At 54.2% G+C, this 25967-nt stretch overlaps 1 protein-coding gene across 5 annotated transcripts; it reads left to right on the forward strand.

Moving 5' to 3' along the window:
* The first annotated feature begins 1350 nt into the window (after positions 1–1350).
* On the forward strand, positions 1351–21543 carry SCART1 (scavenger receptor family member expressed on T cells 1). 5 transcript variants are annotated; one of them, XM_047073678.1, is made up of 16 exons: positions 1357–1501; positions 3383–3424; positions 3812–3908; positions 10960–11277; positions 12523–12819; positions 13717–14025; positions 14408–14713; positions 14830–15147; positions 15216–15530; positions 18463–18777; positions 18924–18989; positions 19065–19379; positions 19637–19684; positions 20172–20309; positions 20703–20885; positions 21355–21543. In XM_047073678.1, exons 2-16 carry the CDS (start codon positions 3419–3421, stop codon positions 21423–21425), a joined length of 3102 nt encoding a protein of 1033 aa, XP_046929634.1. In that variant the 5' UTR covers positions 1357–1501; positions 3383–3418; the 3' UTR covers positions 21426–21543. The 5 variants fall into 5 exon arrangements, with proteins under 5 accessions (XP_046929638.1, XP_046929634.1, XP_046929635.1 ...); XM_047073679.1 differs by having other exon boundaries at positions 3812–3899; XM_047073681.1 differs by having other exon boundaries at positions 1358–1501; positions 3383–3519.
* The last annotated feature ends 4424 nt before the right edge of the window (positions 21544–25967 follow it).

The following is a 25967-nucleotide window of genomic DNA, read 5'->3' on the forward strand; positions in this document are numbered from 1 at the left end:
AGCTCAGTGCAGCAGAGGGGCCCGGAAGTCTCTGCCCCCACCCCGCCAGAACTGTGGGTGACGAGCAGGCCCAGGCTGGTCCCAGACCCCGCTCTCCTGAATGGGCTCCATGCTGCCTCATGGTCACCCACCTCCCTGCTCTCCAGCTGGTCACTGTGAGGGTCACATGAGGTGGTCAGAGACGCCCCCTTGTCAGCCGTGACACAGCTGTGGGGCGGAGGTGTGTCCCTCTCTCCCACAGAGGTGGAGGTGAGAGGAAGGTGTCCAGGACCCCGCACTGGGCTACAGCCCTTCCCTGCCACATGGGGTCCAAGGTCTGCCCACACTGTCCTGTCAGTCTCTGTACTCAGTCAGAGAAGGGTCCCCACAGGCCACAGGGGACGGCAGACCGGCCCCTTAGAGGTGGGCAAGGGACCTGCTGTCTGCTGGCCTGGGGTCCGTGCCTTAGTGGAACCCAGATCTCTGGAGCTGCCTCTCTGGTGGCACAGGGCGGCATGGGTTGGCCTTGTGTCCCTGGGCCCCTAAGTCATTTTAAAGAAGTCACGTGTTCTCAGCAAAGTCTGCCGGCTCCTACAGCGTCTCAGCAGGGCCCTGGACTCCAGATACGACACTGAGCAGACAAGCTCCTGTGTGTGGCGCTCTGGTGCTGCAGGGAACGCACAAGCGGGATTGGGGAAGAGCGCTCCCGCCAGCGGGGTCACGGAGGAGGTCTGGGGTGCAGTTATAGCTTGTCCAGGAAGCTGCGGACCGCGGGGGTGGCGTGGGCTGCCGGGTGGGGAATGGGGTGATTTCTGTGTGCTGGGTGTGGCGGGACAGGCCTGGACTCAGAGCTGGGGAGTGGGTGCGGCCTGGCGGCGCCCCGGAGACGGGCCAGGTTCTGGGCAGAGCAGGGCTGCCGGGGAGGGGGGGCAGACTGGCAGGGTCCAGATGGGGTGCAGGCTGCAGTCCGAGCTCGCGATCACCGTGGTGGCGCAGGGCGTCGCTGGGTTTGCTGGTGGATCCGGCATGGGGCGCAGGAGCGAGGGCCCAAGGATGTGGGATCGGTGGCTTTTGGAGTCTTCGGGGGGGGGGGAGGAAGTTTTCCGTGTGCAGATTTAGGATGAGGGGAAGTTAGGTGGGGGCGTGGACATGTGAGTCCGGAACCTCGCGGAACCTCCCGGAGGTGGGCGCTTGGGGTCCGCCGGGGTGCCGGCCGAGGGCCAAGGAGGGTGCAGGAGCAGGGCTGGCTGGCTGCTGTTCCGTTGCTGTAGGCTAACTCTCACTCGCGCTGGACGAGGCCCTTCAGGTGCAGTGCGATGCGACAAGAGCGTGGCCAGCGCGAGTGGCCAAGAGAGGACGCTCGGATACTGGTCCACGTGTCCACACTCTCGGCCCCTATGCCATCTTCCCTGCTGGGCCTTGAGGCCGGGCTGACCATGGCGCCCTGGGCTCCACCTGTGCCACCAGGCAGCTTTGCAGAGAGGTGGCTGGAGCCTTCCAGACAGGAAGCTCTGTGACCCGTGTGAGTGTCCTCGCCCTCGCCCTGGCCTGCTTGGGGCTTCCTGCCCTGGTGCAAATCCCAGCACCCCTGCACCCTCCCGGGAGCCTGGCCTGTCTCCGGCAGTGGGGTCGGGGGTCTCTCCGCGGGTGTGTCTTGGGCTGTAGGGCTGCTGGTTTCTTGCTGGTTTGTTGCTGACTCTGGTGGCTGGGAGGAGTTTTCTTCTGGGGACCCCAGCATCCACAGACAGCCCTCCCCACTCACAGCTCCCGGCCTCCTGTTTCCCTGTGCCCGCTCAGCCCCTTCCCACAGACACCCCTGGCTTCCCATGGCCCAGAACCTCACCTCTGGATCCGAGCCGTGTAGATGAAGGTCCTGCCTGTTTCTCACATCGCTGCCCCAGCACCTTAGTCCCACCTCGGGCCCACCACCCCCTCCCCAGCCTCAGTGCTCACCCCTGCCCCCTGCAGCAAGATCTCTGGCAGCCTCCCCCCCGCCCCCCCGCCCCCCATCCCTGCCTTCCCCAAGCAGGTGTCCTAAACTCTGGCCCCCGCCCCACCCCTTCTCAGAAAACAAGCCAAGGGGCAGGGACTCTGACATCCTGCTTCAGACACCTTATCTTTACGCACACACATCCTGGGGGCTTTCCTGCTCCCGGCTGTGCTGAGCTCTGCACCTGGCCCCCAACCCCTAAGGGCCCTCCCCTGGCTTTTGCTGCTGGGTCTGCCTTCTAACGTCAGCATGGACACAGGCTCCAGCCTCCTGTCTGAGAAGCGAAAGGGGAGGAAGCCCCAGCCCTCAGACTACACCCTCTGCCCCTTGGTAGCAGCACCCGCCTGTCCTCATCTACCTTCTCCTCGGCTCTAGTGTCCCTGTCAGCTGGGCAGCAGGCCGCCCCTCCTGTCACTGGCCTTCAAGAAGCAGAGAATCCCCTCCTAACCCTGCTGTCTGCCTCCGTCCACACTGGCTGGGCAACAAGCAATGGAGACCCCACAACTGCGTTACTGCTAATCCAGACGGGGCTGCACAATTCTGCTGCTCGTGGGTTTGACAGCGATGCCCGCCCATTCGGGATTCCATGTCGATTCTAGAATCATTTTGTTAGGTCCGGGATCCCTCCTTCAGCAGTTAATTTGGGGGATTTTTTTTCCTGTCTTTGCAAGATTGAGTCTTCTGGGCGCCTGGGTGGTTCAGTTGGTTAAGCTTCTGACTCTTGGTTTCGGCTCAGGTCATGATCTTGGCTCATGGGATCGAGTTTCATGAAGGGCTCTGTGATGATAGTGTGGAGTCTGCTTGGGATTCTCTCTCTCCGTCTCTGCCCTTCCCCTGCTCATTCTCTCTCTCTCTCTCTCTCTCTCAAAATAAAGAAATAAACATTAAATATGAAGATAAACTTTTCTGACTCATAAACTTGGCGTATTTCCATTCTTATTTAAACTTTGCTGTGATGTGGGGCGCCTGGGTGGCGCAGTCGGTTAAGCGTCTGACTTCAGCCAGGTCACGATCTCACAGTCTGTGAGTTCGAGCCCCGCGTCAGGCTCTGGGCTGATGGCTCGGAGCCTGGAGCCTGTTTCCGATTCTGTGTCTCCCTCTCTCTCTGCCCCTCCCCTGTTCATGCTCTGTCTCTCTCTGTCCCAAAAATAAATAAACGTTGAAAAAAAAAATTAAAAAAAAAATAAACTTTGCTGTGATGTCTCAGTTGTCTGTGTAAAGGTTTTCCACATCTTTCATTAGAGTAATTCCTAGATGTTTAATATTTTTGTTGCTTTTATAAGTGGTAGCTACTTAAAAGAATTCATTTTCTGTTTGCTGCTTTTATGTAGAAAGATAACAGCTTTTTGTTTATTAACTGTGTCCAGTGAGCTTGCTAAGTAAACTTTGTCATGAATTCTAACTTCTCTGCAGATTCTTCTGGATTCCCTATATTCCCGGTGGCATTGTATGTGGGTAAGAGGGCTTCACCTTCCCATCCTGTCTTACAACTTCCTTCTCCGAACTGACTGCACCGTGAGAGCCCCCAGGGCAGAGCAGAGGCGGACAAGGTGGGGAGGGACAAGGTGGGGAAGGATAAGGTGGGGAGGGACAAGGTGGGGAGGGATAAGGTGGGGAGGGACAAGGTGGGGAGGGACAAGATGGGGAGGGCTGTCCTGTGGTGTCTCCGGCCTCAGAGAGCCGGACACTTGCTGTGGCGTGTTTCCATGATCCTTGTTTTCAGATTAAGGGAGTTCCCTGCTATTTCTACTTTGCAAAGTATTTATTTATTGTAGTAAATGGTTTTTTTAATATAAAACTTTTTGCCTCTTTTAAGATGATAATATGATTTTTCTCCCTTAGTATTTCAGTGTGACAAGTGACAATGATGGATTTCCTAATGCCAAACCAACTTGGCACTCCTGGAAGAAGGCCATCGTGGGCACCGCTGGTATGCTTTGTACGCATCGCTGATTTTATTGGTTCTGGGCCCAGGGTTTTCTTTGTGGGAGGATAATCTTTCCTTGAGAACAGGACTATTGAGGGACAATTGACATACATTAAATAGCACATATTTGAAGTGAACAATTTGATTAGCTTCGACATATACATATCTATATCTCCATGAAACCATTCCCACAACCAACGGAATGTGCATTTTCATCACCCCCAAAACTTTCCCCCTTCCTGCCCCTCCCCGTACCTACCTCTCCAGGCGACCACTGACCTGCTTTCTGTCACCGCAGGTTAGTTTGCATTTCCTGGAAATTTATGTAGTGCAGAGGATGTGGAGGACCTGAAGCCCCAAAGAGCACAACCACTTTGGAAACAGTTCCGGCCTTTCATGGTGACTTACACACCCCTCACTGTGCTCCTCAGTATTTACTTAAGAGAAATCAGAATATATATCCACCAAAAGGCTTGTACAAGAATGTTCTTAACCGGTTTATTTATAATAGTCCCAAACTGTACACAATCCAGGAAATACACTTTGGAACAATCCAGGGAGCTTTCTCAAGTTTTGCCGGTTGTGCATGTGCTCATTCGTGCGTCCGTGGAACTCACAATTTTACCACACGTGTAGCTTCAGGTGACCACCACAGCAATGACGTGAACTCCCTGGGGCTGCCGCCTTACATTCACACCCCTCCACCCCGACATACCTAACCCTGCTAACCTGTTCTTTGTGTCTACTGTTATTTCAGAAATATCGTATACATGGGATCATGCGATATGTGTCCCTTTCAGATTGCTGTTTTCATTCAGCATAATTTCCTTCAGGTTCACGCAAGTCGTCGTGTGTATCAATACCTTGGTCCTTCTTACTGCCGAGCAATGTTCCATGTATGAATGCACCACGATTTGTTAACCGTTGAGCCACGGAAAGGCACCTAAGTAATTTCCAGTTTCTGGCTACCATGAATAAAGCCACTGTAAGCGCCAGAGTAAACGTTTCTGCACGAAGGGAAGTTTTCACTGCTCTGGGGTCAATGCCCAACTGTGCGGTCGCTGAGTCGTGCGGGCAAGTCTAGTCTGAGTGTTAAAAAGAACTGCTGAATTATTCCACAGGGCGGCCGTGGCTGCACTGTTCACCTCCCCACCAGTGATGCATGAGTGATTTAGTTTCTTGACTTCTTGCCAGCATTTGGTATTATCACTAATTTTTTAAAAAGCCTTTCTGGTAGTTCTGTAGTGATACCTTATTGTGTTTTTTGTCTGCAGTCACTGAATGGCTAATGGAGGTGAGCATCCTTTCATGTCCTCGTATGACACATCTGTATGTCCTCTTTGCTGAAGTGCCTGCACACACCCATTTTCTTTTCTTTTCTTTAAAAAATTTTTTAAAACATTTTCATTTATTTTTGAGAGACAGAGAGAGACAGAGCGTGAGCAGTGGAGGGGCAGAGAAAGAGTGAGAGAGAGAGAGAGGGAGAGAGAGAGAATCTCGAGCAGGCTCCACATTGTCAGCACAGAGCCTGGCATGGGGCTCAATCTCATGAATGGTAAGATCACGACCTGAGCCAAAGTCAAGAGTCAGATGCTCAACCGACTGAGCTACCCAGGCACCCTGGGTTATCACCTTTTCTATTCCAGGTATTGATTTGGGTCTTTTTTGATCTTTGTCAAACTTGTTAGAAGTGTGTTAATTTTATTTTTATTTTTTTCAAAAACCCAGCTTTTTGTTTCACTAATGTTTTGCTATTATTTTCCTGTTTTTAACTTCATTGATTTCTGGTTTTATCTTTATTGTTTCCCTCCTTACTCCTTCCTTTATTCCTTTCCTTCCTTTCACTTTTTCTCTAGATTTTTGAGATAGCAATTTAGATTATGGATTTGAGATCTTTCCTCTCACGTAAGTATCAAACACTATAAATTTCCCTCTCACCATTACTTTAGCGGCATCCCATAAATTCTGATATGTTATTTTCATTTTTAATTCACTTTTTAGTATTTTCAAAATTTCATTTGAGACTTCATCATTAAGCCATGGCTTTTTTAGAAGTGTGTTTAATTTTCAAGTGTTTGCAGATTTTTCCATTGTCTCTCTGTTATTGAGTTCTTGTTTTTTTCTATTAGGATACAGTCAGTTTTGTTGAATGTACCATGTGTGCATGAAACAAATGTGTCTTCGACTTTGTTGTAGGAAGTGCTCTGTGATCCTGTTGGTTGCTGTTCCATTCTTTCAGACCTTGCTGAGTTTCTGTTGATTGCTGTGAATGGCATCTTGAAGTGCCCAAGAATTGTGGATTTGTCTTTTTTCATTATGTAATGTCCCCCATTCTTCCTAGTAATTTCCTTTTATCTGAAAATTTTGTCTGATATCAATATAGCTACTTCTGCTTTTTTTGGTTTAATGTTCACATGAAATGTTTTTTTCTTGAATCGGCACACATTTGGATAATTTTTAAAAATTTTCTCTGCCAACATCTGTCTTTTAATTTGTGTGGTTAGAACCTTTACATTTAAATTATTACTGATGTGTTGGGGCTTATATCTGCCACTTGCTTTTTATTTTCTATTTGTTCCCTTGTTTCTCATGTACATGTTTCTTTTTCTCTTGTCTCCTTGTGAGTTATGTGAACATTTTTTAGACTTCTATTTTGATGTATTTATAATATTTTTGTATTTTGTATAATTTTATTATTGGTTGCCTTGTACAGGACTTATAACAGCCTCCTGGTGTTGACATTTTACCACTTCAGGTGAAATATGGAAACCTTACTTAAATTTTGTTTTTTACCCTCCCAATTTAAACACATAATCGTGCTAAGTATTTCCTCTGTATTCCCTGAGCACTACTTCTGGTAGTGTCATAACGTAAAATGTGATTGAAGAAACTCACAAAGTGAAGGACGGTCTATTATAGTCACTTCTACTTTTATCCATTTCATTGTTCTTCTTTCCTTTCTGAAAGCCCCATCTTTTTGTTATCATTTTCTTTCTGTTTGGAGAGTTTTCTTTAACTATCACGTAATAATATGTCTGCTAGCAAGAAGTTCTTTTAGTTTTCCTTCACTTGAGCATGCCTTTACTTCCCCTTAATTTCTGCAGGATAGTATCACACACATAGAATTCAGGCTTGACACATCCTCTGTTTCAGCACTTAAAAACTGGTCCACTCCCTACTGGTCTCCATTTCAGAGGAGAAATTTGCTGTCATTCTAATTGGTTTTTCTCTGTAGATGATGTATCATTTTTCTTTAACTGGTTTTAGGATTGTTTTAATCTTTAGTTTTCAAAATGTTAATTATGATGTGTTTTGGTGTGAATTTCTTTGGATTTATCTTGTTTGGAGTTTAGTCAGCTTCCTGAATCTGTAAGTTTATGTGTTGGGAAGTTTTCAGCCATTGTTTCTTCATATTCTTTCCTCTCTCCCCTACTTCTCAGATATCCATTGATAGAAATAATGGATCTTTTGTTATTGTCCCAGAGGTCTCTGAGGCTATATTATTGTTGTCCGTTTTCTCTCTTTTGTTTACATTAGGTAAATTCTATTTGTCTTCAGGTTGACTGATGCTGTCCTCTGTCATTTCCATTCTACTCTTGAGATCATTTGGTGATTTTTTAAAGCAACTTCAGTTACTGTATTTTCAGTTCTATAATCTCCACTTGGTTCTTTAAAAAGTAACAATTTTAGGGGCGCCTGGGTGGCTAAGTCAGTTGAGAGTTCAACTTTGGCTCAGGTCATGATCTCGCGGTTCGTGAGTTCGAGCCCTGCATCAGGCTCTGTGTTGACAGCTTGGAGCCTGGAGCCTGCTTCAGATTCTGTGTCTCCCTCTCTCTCTGCCCCTACCCTTTACTCTGTCATTCTCTCTCTCTCTCTCAAAAATAAATAAACATTACAAAATTTTAGAAAAAAGTGTATAATCCAGTAGTTTCTAGCATACTCAGAATTATGCAGCAATCACCACTAGTTGATTTCAGAGCATCTTCATCTCCCCCAAGGAAACCCCATATATATAGCAGCAGTCATTTCCATTTTCTCCTTCTTCCAGCCCCTGGCAGCCATCCAGCCACTGTCTCTGTCTGTGGATTTGCCTCGTCAGGACATTTCATATCAGTGGAGTCATACAGGTGGTGTTCTGTGTCTGACAACTTTCACTGAGTGTGATGTTTTCAAATGATGAGTGATTTTCGCTTGTGTTTTGGACAATTTTGGTTGTGATGTTAGGAGACTTTTCCAGGTTGGCAGGTAGCCACCTGTTTGAGCTCAGGGTGTAGGTTCTGGCCTTTTGTGGCTTTGGTTCCAATGACAGTTCAGTTTTTAGGGGCTTTGTGAGGCTATCCTGGCCTGTCTCATTCTCCTGGTGCTGTGGGGCTCCCACTCAGTCCTTGCTGGTCCCCAGAAGTTGGTTGTCACTGTGTCACTATCTGTGGTGGGGAGCCAGAGCCACTGGGCTTGGGTGGAAGGCAGAGGCACACAGAGCTTTGCGGCTGCGGTTGTGGGCAGATTGGACTACCTGCTTGACTTTGGGTCTGAGTGAACCTGGTCTGTCAGCAGTTATCAGTGTGAGAGGAAACCCGCAGCCTGGGGCCCTTGCTCATGTGCTCAGGGCTTCTGAGGCCCCTGATATGCTCTGGAAAGGCCCTTGCTGTCTCCACTGGTTCCTGGAGGCCATTGGTGACTCCTATTTCTGCATATTTCACTCTGGACTGAAATCTCTGCTCTTGTCCTAGTTGAAAAGCAGGAACTGGTTGAGCCCTGGGGGGTCACAGTGCCATGAAGGCAGCTGTCTGGGCCTTGGGACTGGGGACCCTTCTCCTCACTCTCAGTGCAGTCCCTGTTGGTAAGTTTCTCCTTCCTTCATCTATGGAGGCTTCTGGAGGCGGTGGTTCTGTAGAAGCTGAGACCCTGGGGTATGGGGATCTCCTGCTGTGACCAGATGTCTTTCTGGCTCTTGCTCAGCTTGGACGTGGATGGGTCGTCCACAGGAGGGCAGGAGGGCATGTGGGCTCCAAAGTGTGTACCCCCAGAGACTCTTGTTCCAACACTGACTGAGCCTAACTCCAAGGTGAACCCAGGGTGCAGAGCTGGGTCAGAGCCTGGATGGAATGAGGGGGCATGGCTAGCGTCTGGTCCCAGTGACCCCGATGGACATGAGGTGCTGATAGGTCCAGCAGAGGGGCTGCTCCACCCTTGTCCCTGGGGCTGGGGTGCTGGTGGGGGAGTGTGAAAGCTGGCCGCACCTGGCATTGAGGGTGATCCCCAGCTCACTCACTGTTCCAGGGAGTGGCAACAACCTGGGGAGGGGGCCCAGGGGTGTGAGGGCTGCCGGGTCTAGAAGACAAGAGGCAGAATCACGGGCAGGAGCCTGTAGAGAGGGGTTCTGTCAGGTGGAACAGCACAGAGAGGCTGGACGTGACAGAATGACCCCTGGGGGTACTGCATACAGTAACACAGAGCCTCTGGGTGAGTGTGTGATAGTATGTGTCAGAGAGAGTGTGAGAGCATGCGTGTGTGTGTTTGTGTGTGTGTGTGTGTGGTAGGGAGTGTGTGAGAGCGTGCATGTGTGTGTGAGTGTCAGAGTGAGTGCATGCATGCATATGTGTGATAGTGTGTCAGAGAGTATATGAGAGCATGCACATGTGTGAGTGCATGCATGTGTGTGTGATAGTGTCAGAGTGTGTGAGAGTGTGCATGTGTGTGTGATAGTGTCAGAGAGTGTGTGAGAGCGTGTGTGCACGTGTGATAGTGTCAGAGTGTGAGCAAGTGTGCATGTGTGTGATAGTGATAGTGTCAGAGAGTGTGTGAGTGCGTGCATGCGTGTGTGATAGTGTCAGAGAGTGTGAGAGTGTGCATGTGTGTGTGAGTACGTGCACGCATGTGAGTTGGGCAGAGAGACAGGAGAGGGTAGCAGTCGGTGTCCAGTGTTCTGGAAGCTGATGGAAGAACACTCTGTTGGGCAGGCCGATCCAAGGTCCAGCAAGGGGGTGACCTCAGGGCTGGACAGTAGGGGCATCCCGGGTGCTGGTGGCAGGAATCTGTGGGCAGTGATGCCGTCTGGCGGGAGCGGTGTGGGAACGCTGGAGGGGATCCCGTTTTGTGTTAAAGATGCAGATATGTGTGCACGTTTACGTCTGCAGAAGAACAGGCCGGCAGGGTGTGAGGAAGCCGTGGGGGAGGATGCCAGCGGTGAATGACGACCATCAGGGGGTGGTGAGAGGGGCAGTGAGAGGGGCATGCCTTCCTCTGGACCTATATGTGGGAGTCTGCGCTCTGTCCCCTCCTCACATGAGTTCGGGGTGGGCACTGGAGGTGGTCTGGGGTGGCCCAGGCTGGGACTGCGTGCAAGACTTCTTTCTTCTGCACCAGCTGTGGATGGGATTGTGAGGACCAAGGGGGCTGTGATGGGGAGAGGCTGTGCAGAGAGAACCAGGGCGCAGGGCCTAGAAGGGGCATGGTTGAGGAAGTGCATCCGTGGCCCTGGTGGGAGGTCTTGTTGGTCCAAGTTCAGGTCCAGGGAGCTGCTGAGACCCTGAGACCTGAGGAGGCCGGCCTAGAGATTGTAACTGGAAGGGCAGGTGGCCGGCCGGTGAGGCAGGAAACAGAGAGTCAGGGGCCCCGGTGCCTCTACTGCACTGGAGAAACGATTGGGGGTGGGGAGGGGTGGCCTGGCAGAGCCACCCCGCTTCCAGGCAGCGGAACACAAGGGCACTTCCTTGCCAAGAGGGTGAGGGTCACCCACATCGTGGGGGCCTCAGAGGGCTTGGGAGGGGAGCAGAGGCCGTGGTCCTGGCGGGAGGGAAGGGGGTGTGTGGAGGTGAGGATGCAGGGCTGCGTGGGGGCAGTGGGAGGGTTTCCATGTGACTCCACCCCATCACCTTTCTGGACTGTGAGTATTGGGGGTGGGGGTAGGGGGACCTGGCTTTGTGCTGAGGCCTCACAGCAAGGCCTTGGAAGTGGCCCCAGGCAAACGTAGGAGTCTTCCTACCTCCCAGCTGGCGCTGGCTCACCCTCCACCCCGCGAACTGGTTCCGGGCCCCTCTGAGGCTGGCCTGTTCTTCCGTAGGTGGACCAAGAGAACTGAGGCTGGCGTACAGACACAGTCCCTGTGACGGAGTGGTGCTAGTCCTACACGATGGGCAGTGGGGACACGTGTGCAACCAGGAGTGGACGTTGGCAGAGGCATCCGTGGTCTGCAGGCAGCTGGGCTGTGGACATGCTGTGGGAGCCCCCAAGTACGTCCCACTGCCCGGGGAGATGGTGCGGCCCTGGCTCCACAACGTGTCCTGCAGGGGTGACGAACCCTCCCTCTGGGAGTGCAGCCTTGGGGCCTGGACACAGACCGAGTGTCCCCATGAGTGGGTGGTGGTCGCTCTGTGTGCGAGTAAGTCTGAACAGGAGGGGGAAGAGGAGGAGGAGGGTGAGTCTGGGGGAGGAGGGGGAGGAGGGCTTGGTGGAGAGGGGGAGAGAGGGTCTAGTGCAGGGGGAGGAGGAGCGCAGGTCTGGGGGGGGAGGGGGAGGAAGAGGAGGAGATAGGCGGGTCTGGGGGGAGGAGGAGGAGGTTGGTAGGCCTGGGGGAGGGGCAGAGAGAGGGTCTGGTGCAGGGGGAGGAGGAGCGCGGGTCTGGGGGAGGAGGGGAGGAGGAGGAGGTGGGTAGGCCTGGGGGGGGAGGGGGAGGGGGAGGAAGCTGGCGGGTCTGGGGAAGGAGGGGGAGGGGGAGGAGGTGGGCGGGCCTGGGGGAGGGGTGGAGAGAGGGTCTGGCGGCTCTGTGGTGGAGGTGGGGGGCTCCTCCCAGGGCACCGGACCATGCTGACCTGTCTTGGTTCCAGTCTCTCATGACTCGGTCACTCCTGTAAGGGGCCCTTCGTCTTTCACCCAACAGATGCTTATTCGCAAGGCTCTATTCTAGGTGCTTGGCCATATGCAGCTGTGAATAAACCAGACAAAAGTCCTGCTGCATGGAGCCTGTACTGTCCCGGGAGAAACAGTGAACAACTAAGTAAAACAGCAATGCGGGAACGTGGAGACGCAGAAAACAGACGGGGCGGGGGGGGAGGTCAGAGACACCTTGTCTTCTAGATGCCTGAGGGCCTGACACCCCTGTCCCTGCCCCACCCCCACCCTCCATCGTAGGTATTTAACATTAGGTATCTCAACATGATTTCAAAAGTCACCAGGAGGCAAATGCTTTCCCTGTGAGGTCTGTCGTGAGGGTCTTCTGCTGTCTCTGGGCACTTATGTGACAGGGAGCTCCTGAGGCCCCCTTACAACATCCTGTCTCTGAAGCTGACCCATGACATGGTTTATGGGCCCAGGATGAAGGGAAAATGCAGGGATCCTCGTTCAACAAGATTTTCAAGACAATGACGGCAGAATGTTAAACCAGGCATACATCCCTCTGAGCGAGGGGTCCTCTGTGACCTCCCACCCAGGGCCCTCTCAGCTAGTGATGACCCTCTTGAAGGAGCAGGGTTGGTCTCAGGCTGTAACCCAGGCCCAGGGCGGAGGCCCAGGTAGGGGCTGCTTGCCCAGATGGCAACGTCTGGTCGCTGGGGCAGGCCATGGGTTCCAAGGGACCACGGGGCCCGCGGAGTCCGTGCCTTCGGTAATGTGGGCCTGTGCTTCTCAGATGGCACTTTTCGGGAGATCCGGCTGGTAAAGGGCCGCAGCCCCTGCTCCGGACTCCCCGAGATCAGGAATGTGAACGGGGTGGATCGCCTCTGTGGCCTCCATGAAGAGGAGGCCACGGTGTTCTGCCGGGAGCTGGGGTGTGGGCCTGCACTTCAGGCTCCCCGCCAGGATGCGGGCGTCGTTGGGAAGTATATGACGTGCCGGGGCACCGAGCCGACCATCCGGAACTGTAGACTCAACAACCGCCTGCGCAGGGGCTGTGACTTCCAGCACGATGCCGAGGTGGTCTGCTCAGGTGAGGCCCGCCGGGCACAGCCAGGCTCGGGGGGGGGGGCGGTGCAGACCCTTGGGGGACGCTCTGTCCTCACATCTCACAGTGTGTCCCCCTCTTGATGCCTGTGCAGCCTGCTGTTCCAGAGGGACTACGAGCGGGCTGGGCAGGCGAGGGAAGGCAGGGAGGAAGGCACTGTGCTGGGAAGATCCGATGCTCTCTAGCTCAGGGTTGTTGCAGACAGAGGCCTAGAGGAGAGGGCACGGGAAGTGCTGGTGGATGGTTCGCCGGTGGGTGTGTGGTGGGCTCAGGTCTGTGCCTACGTCCCAGCAGAGGTGGGCTGGCTCAGGAACCCGGGCCTGGGGGTGGGGGTGGGGGTGGGCGTGGGGTCCTGGCTGTCCTGCAGCATCTGTGCTCTGATTATTGTGTGTCCAGTAGGAGTCAAGGTGGCTGGTGGTCACCCCCTCCCAGCCCTGTCTCCAAGGGGCAAGCGAATTGACCCTCAGATTCTGGCTGTGTTCTGGGAATTAGGGCAGGCTAACGTGAGACGGACAGGCCAGCCTCCTTGGTGCCCCTAAGAAGGCAGCGTTCTGTGGCCGGAGAGGTGCCTTGACCTGGCCTCCAAGACCACACAGGACCTTGATGCCACTGCCTTGGGCAGGCAGAGGCTATGTCACACATGTGGGCACCTGTAGGAGGTGACTCTGACCTCTGACCTCAGGGAAGTGACCAGGGACCCCTTCTCTGTTCTGGGTGCAGGGTGTATGGGTCTCTGGCTATCAGTTTCTGCCCAGGACTTGCAGACCCACTGCCTGGTCCCGGATGGTCTACCCTGGCCAGAGTCTCCTGTGGTCCAGGGAGGTGGCTGAACTGCTCACCTGAGAACACTTATCCCTAACTGAGAGTTTGTGTCTCCCCCAGGACACACGGAAGCCCGGCTGGAGGGCGGTGAGCACCCCTGTGCTGGGCGTCTGGAAGTGAGGCGCGGCCTGACCTGGGGCACTGTCTGTGATGCTGACCTGGACCGGGCGACGGCCCATGTGGTGTGCCGGGAGCTGCAGTGTGGTTCTGCTGTGTCCACTCCTGGGGGCGCCCACTTCGGCCAGGGCTCTGGGCTCGTGTGGACAGAGGCCTTCCGTTGTGCAGGCAATGAGTCTCTGCTGTTCCACTGCCCTCGGGGGCCTGGGCGCCAGTGTGGGCACCACCAGGACGCCGGGCTCAGGTGCTCAGGTGAGGCTGGGAGGGTGGGATCTGAGGCTCAGCCTTGCCCCCTTCCCTGCCAGCCTCCCTCAATGACTCTGCCTGGGGGCTCTAAGCTAGGCTCGTGAAGGCCCCTCTGGCCAGTTGGGGGTGTGCGTGTCCTTGGCTAGGAAGTGTTGCTTCTGGGGGTTGAGGGGGGAGGGAAGAGAGGACTGTGTTCCCCGCTAAGGCTGTACCACAGACTGTAGGCCCATCTGCAGAGAACATGATCTGGATGCGGGGGGCTGAGGTGGGTAGGGGGCTGGTGAGGCAAGGGCCTGGCTCTGGTCACCACACTGGGTGCAACTTGAAGAAACTGCCCCAAGCTGGGTCTGCGAGTGAGGGAGGCGCTGACCCCTAGCCCCCTCTTTAGAGTTCCAGCTGGTTAACGGCAGCAGCAGCTGTGAGGGACGCGTGGAGCTCCAGGTGCAGGGGGCCTGGGCACCCCTCTGTGCTGCCCACTGGGACTTAGCGGATGCCACCGTCCTCTGCCACCAGCTCAACTGTGGCAGCGCGGTGGCCACACCCCGAGGAGGCCACTTTGGGGTCGGGGACGCTCCCATCTGGCCTGATGTGTTTCACTGTGTGGGGACAGAGCCCTACTTATGGAATTGCCCAGTAACCACCCTGGGGGCCCGGGCCTGTGCCCCGGGAAACGCAGCCACCGCTGTCTGCTCAGGTGGGTGCTGGAGGCTGGGAGTGGGAGGGGTCCTGCGGGGAGGGGTGGTCCTCTCCCCTTTGCAGGCGCAGGGCTCCTCCCCCCCGACACCCTGTCTCGTCCGCCGGTCTCCCCAGGTCTCCCCCACGCCCTGAGGCTGAGGGACGGACAGAGCCGCTGCGATGGCCGCGTGGAGGTCTCCCTGGACGGGGTGTGGGGCCGCGTCCTGGACGACGCGTGGGACCTGCGTGGCGCCCGCGTGGTGTGCAGGCAGCTGGGGTGCGGACAGGCCGACCGGGCGTACGACGCTCCGGCGCCTGGGCGCGGGGCGCTCCCCGTGGGGCTGAGCCGCGCGCTATGTCTGGGCACTGAGACCCGCCTGACCCAGTGCAACGTGTCCGCGTCCCCGCTGGTGCCCGCGGGGGCCTCGCGGGACGCGGGCGTCGTGTGTTCGGGTGAGTGAGGCCCGGGCCGCCCGCCCCTCGGCCCCTGGGCCCGCCGCCCTGACGCGGTGTCTCCGCAGGGAGCCGGCGGGTGCGACTGGCCGCGGGGCCCCACCGCTGCGCGGGGCGCGTGGAGGTGCTGCACAGGGGCGACTGGGGCACCGTGTGTGACGACGGCTGGGACCTGCGGGACGCCCAGGTGGTCTGCCGGCAGCTGGGCTGCGGCCGCGCCCTCCGCGCCCTGGGCGCCGCGCCCTTCGGTGCCGGGACGGGGCGCATCTGGATGGCCGAGCTGGGCTGCAGGGGCCACGAGTCTGCGCTGTGGCGGTGCCCGTCAGGGGGCCGGGGCCCGCGGGACTGCGGGCACAAGGAGGACGCCGGCGTCGTCTGCTCAGGTCGGTGAGGGTAGTTGGGCGTCTTCTCGGGGCGGCTGGGTATCGAGCGGTGCACTGTCTTTGTGCGCCCAGGCCTTCCGTGGGCTTCCACGGGACTTCCGCAGACCCCACTGACCCCTTCCCGAATGGGGCCCCCACCATGTACTGCACCGTCCTCTTGCTGCCACGCTGCTGCGGGCCGGGCCGGGCACAGCCGGGTCTCTCCCCGCTGCTCACAGGCTCGTCTCACATTTGTGCGGGAGGGTTCTCCCCCCAGCTCCTGGCCCGTGTTTCCGTGAGCTGCAGGAAAGGTGGTGTTTGGAGGGTCTTTGCTTTTCAGCTTGTGCATATCCGAGGTTCCTTACGTTGGCCTTGTCTGGGTGTGACCATTCTTGAGGGACGGGGTTCTGCGGTCACTGGGGAGCCCGGGAGGGGTGTGTACAGGGCAGCCTCCGGGGGCGTCTTCAGGCTCCCCTCCAGGGCGGGGGTGAGCGTTCGGGTGTGGTTTCTTCTCAGTGATTTCAGCCGTTGCCTCAACTGTGTCTCAGATGATTGCATTCATTTCAATCGTCCTGTTTCTTTTAAAGTAACACTTGGGCTCATCATTTTACCTCTTCCCCATCCTTTTTATTCATTATCTTTTGGGGAGTCTGCTCTTTCTCATGAATTCTGGGAGAGTTTCCAGGTACTGTGCACATCACTGATTGGCTTAGCGTCTACACCGGTCCTACGTGCTCGGATGTACATTCCACGTGGCCTTTGTGCCTGCAGTTCTCCTCCGCCTTGTCTCATGGGCTCCCTCAGGCTGCTGGTCACTTGCCGACTGATAGGACTCTGCTGCTGGGGACTGGCTGCGGGCAGGGGTGGGGGACGCTCTGTTTCTGTCACAATTCAACATGGAAGCAGTGTTCCCAAATCGAGAGCAGAAGCAGACGAGGTGCATGGGAAGCCCAGGCCTGGAAGGAGTGAGGGTCGCTCTTACGCCATGTGGTCAGTCGGCTGAAGTCCCAGGGCAGCCCAGAGTCAGGGGGGTGGGGACACAGACTCCTTTCTAGGGCTGTGGGTACAGCAGGAGACCTTTGTGGCCATGTTGGTAATCTATCATGGATGTACTTCCTTCAAGTGTTTTTGTTTTTTAAAGGTTATTTAAATTTTAATTGGTTATGACTCTGTCACATGCAATTCATATCTTACTGTCTCCATTTATCCTATGGAGGTATTTTTGATATATCAGACATTCAAAACATAATTTTAAAGGGCTATCAAATACTTTATTATTGGTGATATTATAGTCTCCTTGCTTCGTCACACTGTTGTGGAGATTACTCTGCTTGAGGGCTTGGGCGCTGACCAGCCGGGGCTGCTGCTGTCTCCAAACATAGAACTCTGCACTCGTTACTTTTTTTTTTGCTTTTATTTTTATTTTTTATTTTTTAAAATTTGCATCCAATTAGTTAGCATAGAGTGCAACAATGATTTCCGGAGCAGATTCCTTACTGCCCCTTACCCATGTAGCCTATCCCCCTCCCACAATCACTCCCGTAACCCTCAGTTTGTTCTCCATATTTATGAGTCTCTTACGTTTTGTCCCCCTCCCTGTTTTTATATTATTTTTGTTTCCCTTCCCTTACGTTCATCGGTTTTGTCTCTTAAAGTCCTCATATGAGTGAAGTCATATGATTTTTGTCTTTCTCTGACTAATTTCACTTAGCATAATACCCTCCAGTTCCACCCACGTAGTTGCAAATGGCAAGATTTCATTCTTTTTGATTGCTGAGGAATACTCCATTGTATATATATACCACACCTTTTTTTAAAAAATGCTTATTTAGTTTTGAGACAGAGACAGAGTGTGAACAGGGGAGGGGCAGAGAGAGAGGGAGACACAGAATCTGAAACAGGCTCCAGTCTCTGAGCTGTCAGCACAGAGCCCGATGCGGGGCTCGAACCCACGAGCCGTGAGATCATGACCTGAGCTGAAGTTGGACGCTTAACCGACTGAGCCACCCAGGCACCCCTAAACCACATCTTCTTTATCTGTTCATCCATCGATGGACATTTGGGCTCTTTCCATACTTTGGCTATTGTTGATAGCACTGCTATAAACATGGGGGTGCCTGTGTCCCTTCAAACAGCACACCTGTATCCCGTGGATAAATGCCTAGTTAGCGCAATTGCTGGGTGGTAGCGTAGTTCTATTTTTAGTTTTTTGAGGAACCTCCATACTGTTTTCCAGAGTGGCTGCACCAGCTTGCATTGCCACCAACAATGCAAAAGAGGTCCTCTCTCTTCGCGTCCTCGCCAACATCTGTTGTTGCCTGAGTTGTTAACGTTAGCCATTCTGACAGGTGTGAGGTGGTATCTCATTGCGGTTTTAATTTGTATTTCCCTGATGACGAGTGATGTTGAACATTTTTTCATGTGTCGGTTGGCCATCTGGATGTCTTCTTTGGAGAAGTGTCTATTCATGTCTTTTGCCCACTTCTTCACTGGATTACTTGTTTTTTGGGTGTTGAGTTTGATAAGTTCTTTATAGATTTTGGATACTAACCCTTTATCCGATATGTCATTTGCAAATATCTTCTCCCATCTGTCAGTTGCCTTTTAGTTTTGCTGATTTTTAAAAAAACTTTTTATAATCACTGCTAAATTGATCATCTTGTGCAAAAGATTATTCTTTTTTGAATGATTTCCAAGGGTGGGTTTCTGGGCAATCAGGTGACACCTGCTAAGATGTTACAGCTGGCCGTTAAATCTGATCACCTGAGATTAACCGCTACCTGCATCCTTGGGGTGGGAGGTTGCCACGGGGACACATGACTGATTTAAGGTTCTTGCTAGGGGCTCACTGGGTTCGATGCCCCTGAGCAGCATTGATCTTAGTGCTGGGACCCTCTCATTTTGGGGTCATCCTTTGGAGATTTCTCCTGGCCCGACTGCTTTTGTCTTCCAGGGTCAGTGGCCCTGAGGCTGCGAGGTGGCACCCACCAGTGTGCTGGGTGGCTAGATGTGTTCTACAATGGGACGTGGGGCGCCGTGTGCAGTAATGCCCTGAAAGACATCTCCTTGTCCATCATCTGCAAGCAGCTGGGCTGTGGGGAGCAGGGCTGGCTAGAGAACAGGCCTGTCCACACTGGCTTGGGCACCTCCTGGCTGGACAACATCGAGTGTCGCAAGCTGAGAAACTCCACACTGTGGCAATGCCCCTCGGCACCATGGCACCCACGCTCCTGTGCCCACGGAGAGGAGGCTTGGGTCACCTGTGCAGGTGGGTCTCCGGCGGTTTCTGACAAGTCACCTGCAAGGCTGCCATTGATCCGTGACTTAGGGCCTGGAGGTCACTCAGGCTCCACACGCTTCATTCTGAAGCTTTCAGGGCATTTACAGAGGGATGGTCGCTGTTTAATCCCATAGGATTGCCAGAGAAAATGACGCAGGATTCTGGGGAGACCAACTGCTCGTCCGCCCACAGCTGCCCAGGTACCCTTCTGTCCGCCTCCCTGTGCACTCTTCACCTCGGTCCTGCCCTGCAGTGACCACAGCCCCCTCTCCCAGGGGAGGGCATGCTGCGTGTGCGCGGAGGCAAGGACAGCTGCTCGGGCCGCGTGGAGCTCTGGCACGCTGGCTCCTGGGGCACCGTGTGTGACGATTCCTGGGACCTGGCAGACGCGGAGGTGGTATGCCGCCAGCTGGGCTGTGGCCCAGCTGTGGGTGCCCTTGCCGGGGCCGCCTTTGGCCCAGGCTCAGGGCCCGTGTGGCTGGACGAGGTGGGGTGCCGGGGCAGCGAGGCGTCTCTGTGGAACTGCCCCGCAGAGCCGTGGGGACTCGGAGACTGTGGGCACAAGGAGGACGCGGGCGTGCACTGCTCCCGTGAGTGGGGAGGGGAGGGGGCACAGGTGGGTGGGAGGGTTTGCCTGGGGCTGGGGAGGGGGTCTCCCCACCCAGAACATGGCCCTGAGGCCGTCCCCGTGCTGGGTCCTTCTGGCTGCCTCTGCGGCTGTCCCATGCCATGCTGGGATCAGGCTGAGTGGGGCTGGGACACTTCCTGAGGGTCTGGGTGGAGGGTCTGGGCTGCCCAGGGCTGCGGCCGCCTCTCTTCCTGGGAGTCCCTCCCATTTCTCCTGCAGGTGACAGGGGGACCACGGCTCGGCCACCAGCACTGGGATGGGCATCAGGTAGGTGTGCTCTCCCTCAGGGCTCAGGTCACGCCCTCTTGTCTGGCCCCGACCCAGAGGGGCCCTGCCGTGGGCTCTGCACAGAGGGGCAGTCTCCCGGGGGGTGCCAGGGCTGCAGCCAGCCACTCTTTAGGCTGATCAGGCCAGGGTCAGGAGGGTCAGGACCGCCCACTCTGTCCTCCTGTGCTAGCCTGGGCAGAGAACCATGGGGAGGCACAGCAGGCCCAGCCACTTCTCCGGGGTCTTTCTTTTACCCACTGGGGGCATTTGACCCTGGAACACTGTGGCCTCCCCCCTCCCTCCTGACCCTGGCCCTGTGACCTCAGCCCTGTGACCTCTGGGCCATCTCTGGGGGAGGAGCACCAGGGCCATCTCCTTTGGGTGCCCTCCCCCTCCCTGAAAGGTTCAGGTGGCCCAGGCCCAAGGTCACAATACCCCAGGCAGCACAGACACACAGGGGAGACCCCGCCTCTCACTGTCCTCACAGGCGCCCCCCTCACCCCTCCAACTGCCCTCAAGGCTGGGAACCTGCCCATGACCTTTTGCCTTGTCCTGGGCACCCTCCTGGTCATCGTCTCCCTGGTCCTGGGGGTGCAGTGGTTCCGTGGAAGGAGAGTCTGCCAGGGTAGGTGGGTGTGGCCGGGGCGGGTGACACAGGACTGTGGGGGAGGGAGGTTGGGGGCATACTTGGAGACCCCAGCCCATCACAGGCCCTTTCTGCCAGGTCCCACCTGGAACCCTGCTGCATGGCAACTTCTCAGTGACACTCATGGGCCCAGGAGTAGTTGGGGTCAGGGGACCCTGGGCCCTGCTCCGCTTCTGAGGGGTGCCTGGGTGTGAGGACAAGGCCCCAGGGGTATCCCGATTCCCCATGTCATCTGTGTAGTAGGGCCAACTGCCCCGTCTGTCTGGGACGTGGCTCTGGGTGGGCACGCGTGAGACACCCCACGGGGCCAGCAGCGGGTGGGCCCAGACTGTGAGAGCGCCTGTCCTAGAAGCTGTGGCATGCCCTTTGCAGGTTCCAGAATGTTGGGGAGTCTGCCCTCAGAGGGTGTTTATGAGGACATCGGAGTTGTTCCCACGGGGGAGAAAGATGAGGGGCCCAGAGTGTCCCTGAACCTGGCCCTGGAGGAGGAGTATGATGACGCTGGGGAACCAGAACAGGGCCCTGAGGAGGAGGACGCGCCCCTGAACCCCGCCGGTGTGCACCTCTGCGCCTTGGCGCCTGCGCTGCTGTTCCTGCTGTACTCTTACGCCCAGGGCTCTGCTCTGGCCAGTGCCTACATTTAAAGACCCTGAGAGCCACCTCTCCACGAGTCCGTGACCCTCACTGCTGTGTCCAGGCTTGGACATTAGGGGATTCAGCTGTCCCTTCAAAGTTGCTCCTTAGACTGGAATCTTCTCGTGGGTGGACGTGGAGTCCAGGGAGGGTCCTGGAGTTTTATTTGGGTTTCTTTTTGTGGCTGCCCACAGGGTCCTTCTAGCACCTTGTCTCAGTCGGCTGCAGGGGGCCTGAGCAGAAAGGGTGGGAGGGTGGCCCCGGCTCATGCCGTCCTGTTCTTGTCTGACGTTCTGGCTTCAGGGTGCAGTGACACAGCAGGGCCCAGAGACCGTGGGGGCTCTGAGGGGTTTCCAGGGGGCCCAACGTGCATCTCTCTCCTTCAACACAGGTGGGGTTCCTTGCAGCCTGGGTCCCCAAGCTCCTGCTGAGACAAAAGATGCGGCGTGCCCTAGGACCTGATGACAGTGTGCTGGCCATGGGACGTCAGCGAGACCAGAGTGGGGAGAGAACCCAGGCCCCGGGGTCTTTCATTATCTTCATTTCTAAGAGAGATGTCATTAAACTCCCTTTGAAGTTCCTCATTCACCCATTAATTCATCTCAGAAGCATTCCTCGGGCCCCGCCACAGCCCGGGTTGTGTTTCCTCCCCGCTTCACCCTGGTCGGATGCGGGCCGAGTGTGTCCGACTTCCTCACTGCACGCACTGGGGTGGGCACGCACTGGGGTGGGGTAGCCAGTGAACCAGCTCCTTGCCACCCCTCCTCACATCTGCAGTGGTGTTCCGGTGTTCCCTTGTGCCAGAGTCCCCAGTACTCCAGGAAGGACCCAGCCCTTTTCAACCACACCCTCCCTACCCCCACCCTCACACCTTCCTCTGACCACACCCTCCCTCCATGACCACACCCCACCCCACCCTCACACCTTCCTCTGACCACACCCACCACGACCACACCCCGACCACACCCTCCCCATGCTAACCCTCACATCTTCATTCCTGATCGCATCCTCCCCACTCAACCCTCTCTGACCACATTCACCGTGACCTCACCCTGACCATACCTGCCCTGCCCTCCCCTCCCACCCCACTCACACTGGATATCCTTGGGGCCTGGGGGTTAGGGGAAGATGTGCAGCAGGAGGGCGTCCCTGGGGTCAGGAGGGAGAGAAATGAGCAGGCAGGCAGTGGTGTGGGGGTCTGAGTATGGGACAGGAGACCTGGAAGATATATGGGGAGCAGAGTAAGGATGTCAGCTGAGCAGCCCGAGTAGGTTGGGACTTAGAGGAAGGATGCAGGGCTCCTCCATCTGTGCTGCCCTACCCCAGTGCGGACTGCTCCCTGTCCCTTCCCCAGTGCGGAATGCTCCCCATCCCTTCCCCAGTGCAGAGTGCTCCCCGTCCCTTCACCAGTAAGGAGTGCTCCCTGTCCTTCCCCAGTGTGGAGTGCTCCCCATCCTTCCCCAATGTGGAGTGCTCCCTGCCCTTCCCCAGTGTTGAGTGCTCCCCTGCAGAGTGCAGAGTGCTCCCTCCCCTGCCACAGTACAGAGTGCTCCCTGTCCTTCCCCAGTGTGGAGTGCTCCCCGTCCTTCCCCAATGCGGAGGGCTCCCTGCCCTTCCCCCATGCAGAGTGCTCCCTGCCCTTCCCCCGTGCAGAGTGCTCCCTGTCCCTTCACCAGTAAGGAGTGCTCCCTGTCCTTCCCCAGTGTGGAGTGCTCCCCATCCTTCCCCAGTGTGGAGTGCTCCCCGTCCTTCCCCAATGCGGAGTGCTCCCTGCCCTTCCCCCATGCAGAGTGCTCCCTGCCCTTCTCCAGTGCAGAGGGCTGTGCCTGTTTTTGTAGTTTCTCCGGCAGGAAACTAATGGGTTGCTGATCTGCTGCTTTTAAGGTTACACGTAAGTGCCCTGGGGTTGTCTAGAGTAGTCTTTATTCTGCAGCTAAGTTGGCCTTGCATCTGACCTACAGCCCTTCTGCATCCTCCACGGAGTATGTGAAGTCTCTATGAATCATGACGATGGGCAAACACATGTCACAGAGGAGGAACAATGAGTGCAGATTACATCAATGATGAAATAAAATTTCACTTTCAGATTGAAAATTTTGGTGAAGAGAAGGGGAAATTAATACATGTGTACATTGTTTGTATTTTGTGAACAAATAAAATTTGTCAGTGTTCATAAATATCCCTTCCAAGATTCATCCCCCTTCCCAGACTGTGTTCTGCATAAATACCCAGTGCTCAAATATTTATGAAAATACCAAGTGTAGCATTTTTATAACAAAAATGAAGTAATCAAATTTCCATCAATAAATGCCTGGCTAGGGGTGCCTGGGTGGCTCGGTCGGTTAAGCCTCTGACTCTCGGTTATGGCTCAGGTCATGATCTCACAGTCTGTGAGATCAAGCCCCATGTTGGGCTCTGTGCTGACAGCATAGAACCTGCTTAGAATTCATTCTCTCTCTCTCTCTCTGCCCCTCCCCTGCTTGTGCTTTCTCGCTCGCTCGCTCTCTCAAAATAAATAAACATTAAGAAAATTGGGAGATGAATTCTAAGTGACTAAAGTGGCCCGGAGGGGCCGGTTGAAACCGTTTTGATCCTGCTGACTCACAAGCTGTCAGTGCTGTGTAACATTCTGTAGCCGGTTCGTTTGTCTTTTGGAGTCAGGCAAGCTGAGAATGATAGAAATGCAGATGGCTGGATGGTGGTTGGAAGCATTCCTGTGATTTATATTTTGATAGAATTTGGAAGAAATCTTTTCCCTGTAATACTATCTTCAGAGCTCAAGTACTGTGTTACCATCCGAAGCAGTGTGTGGTCCTCTACAGCCTTCCCACAGCGTGACCGTGCTGCCAGTGGTACATCAGGCCCTGGTCACAGAGGGACTCATGTGCCGTGTGGTGACCCTCCCACAGCAGTGAAACATAACCTTCATGGAGCCTCTGGGAGCTGCCTGTGGCTGGGCCTTGCAGTGGGGAGATGACCCATGGCCTGCAGGCCATTGAGAGGAAACGGGGTGTTCTGGGGGACACGATGCACTTGCCAACCAGCTGAGCTGCCTACACTTACTAAGAGGGGTGCCTCTGAAACCTCACATTATGAGACTGGCAACTTCTCTTTAAACAAACAGTGTATGAGTATTTCTGCTGAGTGAAAATTAAAAATTATCTGCTAAATGGAGGAATTTAGTTGAGGGGGTCCTCAGCTTTCTCCGGGTTGAGGGAGAGTATCAGATCCATGACAATACAGGAAAGTCGTGCTTTTACCCTGGATCAGGAGTACTCACACCTTGGTTTACACGGGCATCACCCAGGGAGCCTGTTAAAATGCAGACTCTGATTCATTAGGTTTTTTTTTTTTCTTTCAACGTTTTAATTTTATTTTTGGGACAGAGAGAGACAGATCATGAACAGGGGAGGGGCAGAGAGAGAGGGAGACACAGAATCGGAAACAGGCTCCAGGCTCCGAGCCATCAGCCCAGAGCCTGACGCGGGGCTGGAACTCACGGACCGCGAGATCGTGACCTGGCTGAAGTCGGACGCTTAACCGACTGCGCCACCCAGGCGCCCCTGATTCATTAGGTTTTAATGAGCTTTCCAAGTGATTCCTTTTTTAGTAGTAAAAATTAACAGTAAAATTAAAACTATTTTTAATCATGTGAAATTTCAAATGTATACGTGTAACAAGACGCTGACTTCTTGCCACATTTGCTTTATATCTCTGTGTAAGAAAACATCACAGAGCAACTCAAGTTTCCCATTTAATCTCTCTCCCTCCTTGCACCCCAGATGTGACTGCTATTCTGAAGACTGAACACCATTTCATATGTTTTTGCATATATTTATTTTAGTAAACAATACGATGTATTATTTCAATATTTTTATAAATACGGCAATGCTTGCCACCTGTCTGCCGTCACTTTCTACTTGCTTTCCTTACTTGACATTATGCTTTTGGTGTGTGTCCCTGTGGAAAAGGCACATCCAACATGACAGTCCACGTGTGATGTGTGTCCACATTAATATGTATGGATTTGGGATGATAATCAATGTGTGATGAATCCATGGCTCGCTAATTTATCTTCCCATGGTTAGGTAGTTTCCACTTTTTTGCTCCTGCACAAAGTGATGGAATAAACAACTGTGACCCTGTGTTGTACACACAGGAATGAAATTGTTGTATAGTAGATATGTGCATCTTCACCTTGAATAGATGTGCAAAGTAAGACAGTCCTGTGGATCACGTGTCATTTAGTTATCACCTATTGTGTTCCAGGTCCTGTTTTCTTGCTGAGGATACAATGGTGAGCACAAACTATAGCCCCTCTCTTAATGAAACCCAGTATGAGAGATATTAATTAAGTAATCAACTGAATGAGTAGCTCTAAGGGAAATAAGAAGGTACTAGGAGGGCAGACGGTGGAGGGAGCTGACTCAGTCTGGTTAGGGGGAAATCAGGGATTTAACATGCAGCTGGGATGTGAAAAGAGCATAAGCTAACCAGGCAAATAGCATTTCGTGCAGGAATAATGTGTCCACAAGACTCAAGGAGGCACGTTGCCTTGGGTCATGAGGTTCTTATCCTATCCTTGGACCAGAGATTCCAGGGCCATCATTAGATGGGAAGGGAGATGTCTTAGGGTTCTCCAGAGAAACAGAACCAGTGGGAGATATACATACTTCTGGGCTTATGATGATTTATACACACACACACACACACACACACACACAAACACATATAATATGCACTTACACACATATGTATAACATAGTATAACTAATATATGTGTAATTACATGAACGGCATTATACAATATAGCGTGCAATACACATATACATACATATGGAGGCTCATTATTGAATTGGCTCATGCAGTTATGGAAGTCCTCACTACCAGCCATCTGTAAACTGGGGACCTAGAAGAACTGATGGAATAATTCAGTCCAAGTCTGAAGGCCTGTTAGTTGGGGGGCAACATGTAAGTCCGATTCTGGGTCTGAAAGCCAAAGAA

This window comes from Lynx rufus, unplaced genomic scaffold, assembly GCF_022079265.1.
Source record: "Lynx rufus isolate CCGP_SWC_20201006 ecotype Redwood Valley unplaced genomic scaffold, mLynRuf1.p SCAF_11, whole genome shotgun sequence".
NCBI classification, from domain to species: domain Eukaryota; kingdom Metazoa; phylum Chordata; class Mammalia; order Carnivora; family Felidae; genus Lynx; species Lynx rufus.

What these genes read in the sequence shown, in the direction of transcription:
- SCART1 (XM_047073678.1), top strand. An exon ending in GGGCACCGCTGGTATGCTTT is followed by an intron (nt 3,909 to 10,959) that starts GTACGCATCGCT and finishes GTTCTTCCGTAG; the next exon opens with GTGGACCAAGAGAACTGAGG. An exon ending in CGCGGGCGTCGTGTGTTCGG is followed by an intron (nt 15,148 to 15,215) that starts GTGAGTGAGGCC and finishes GTGTCTCCGCAG; the next exon opens with GGAGCCGGCGGGTGCGACTG.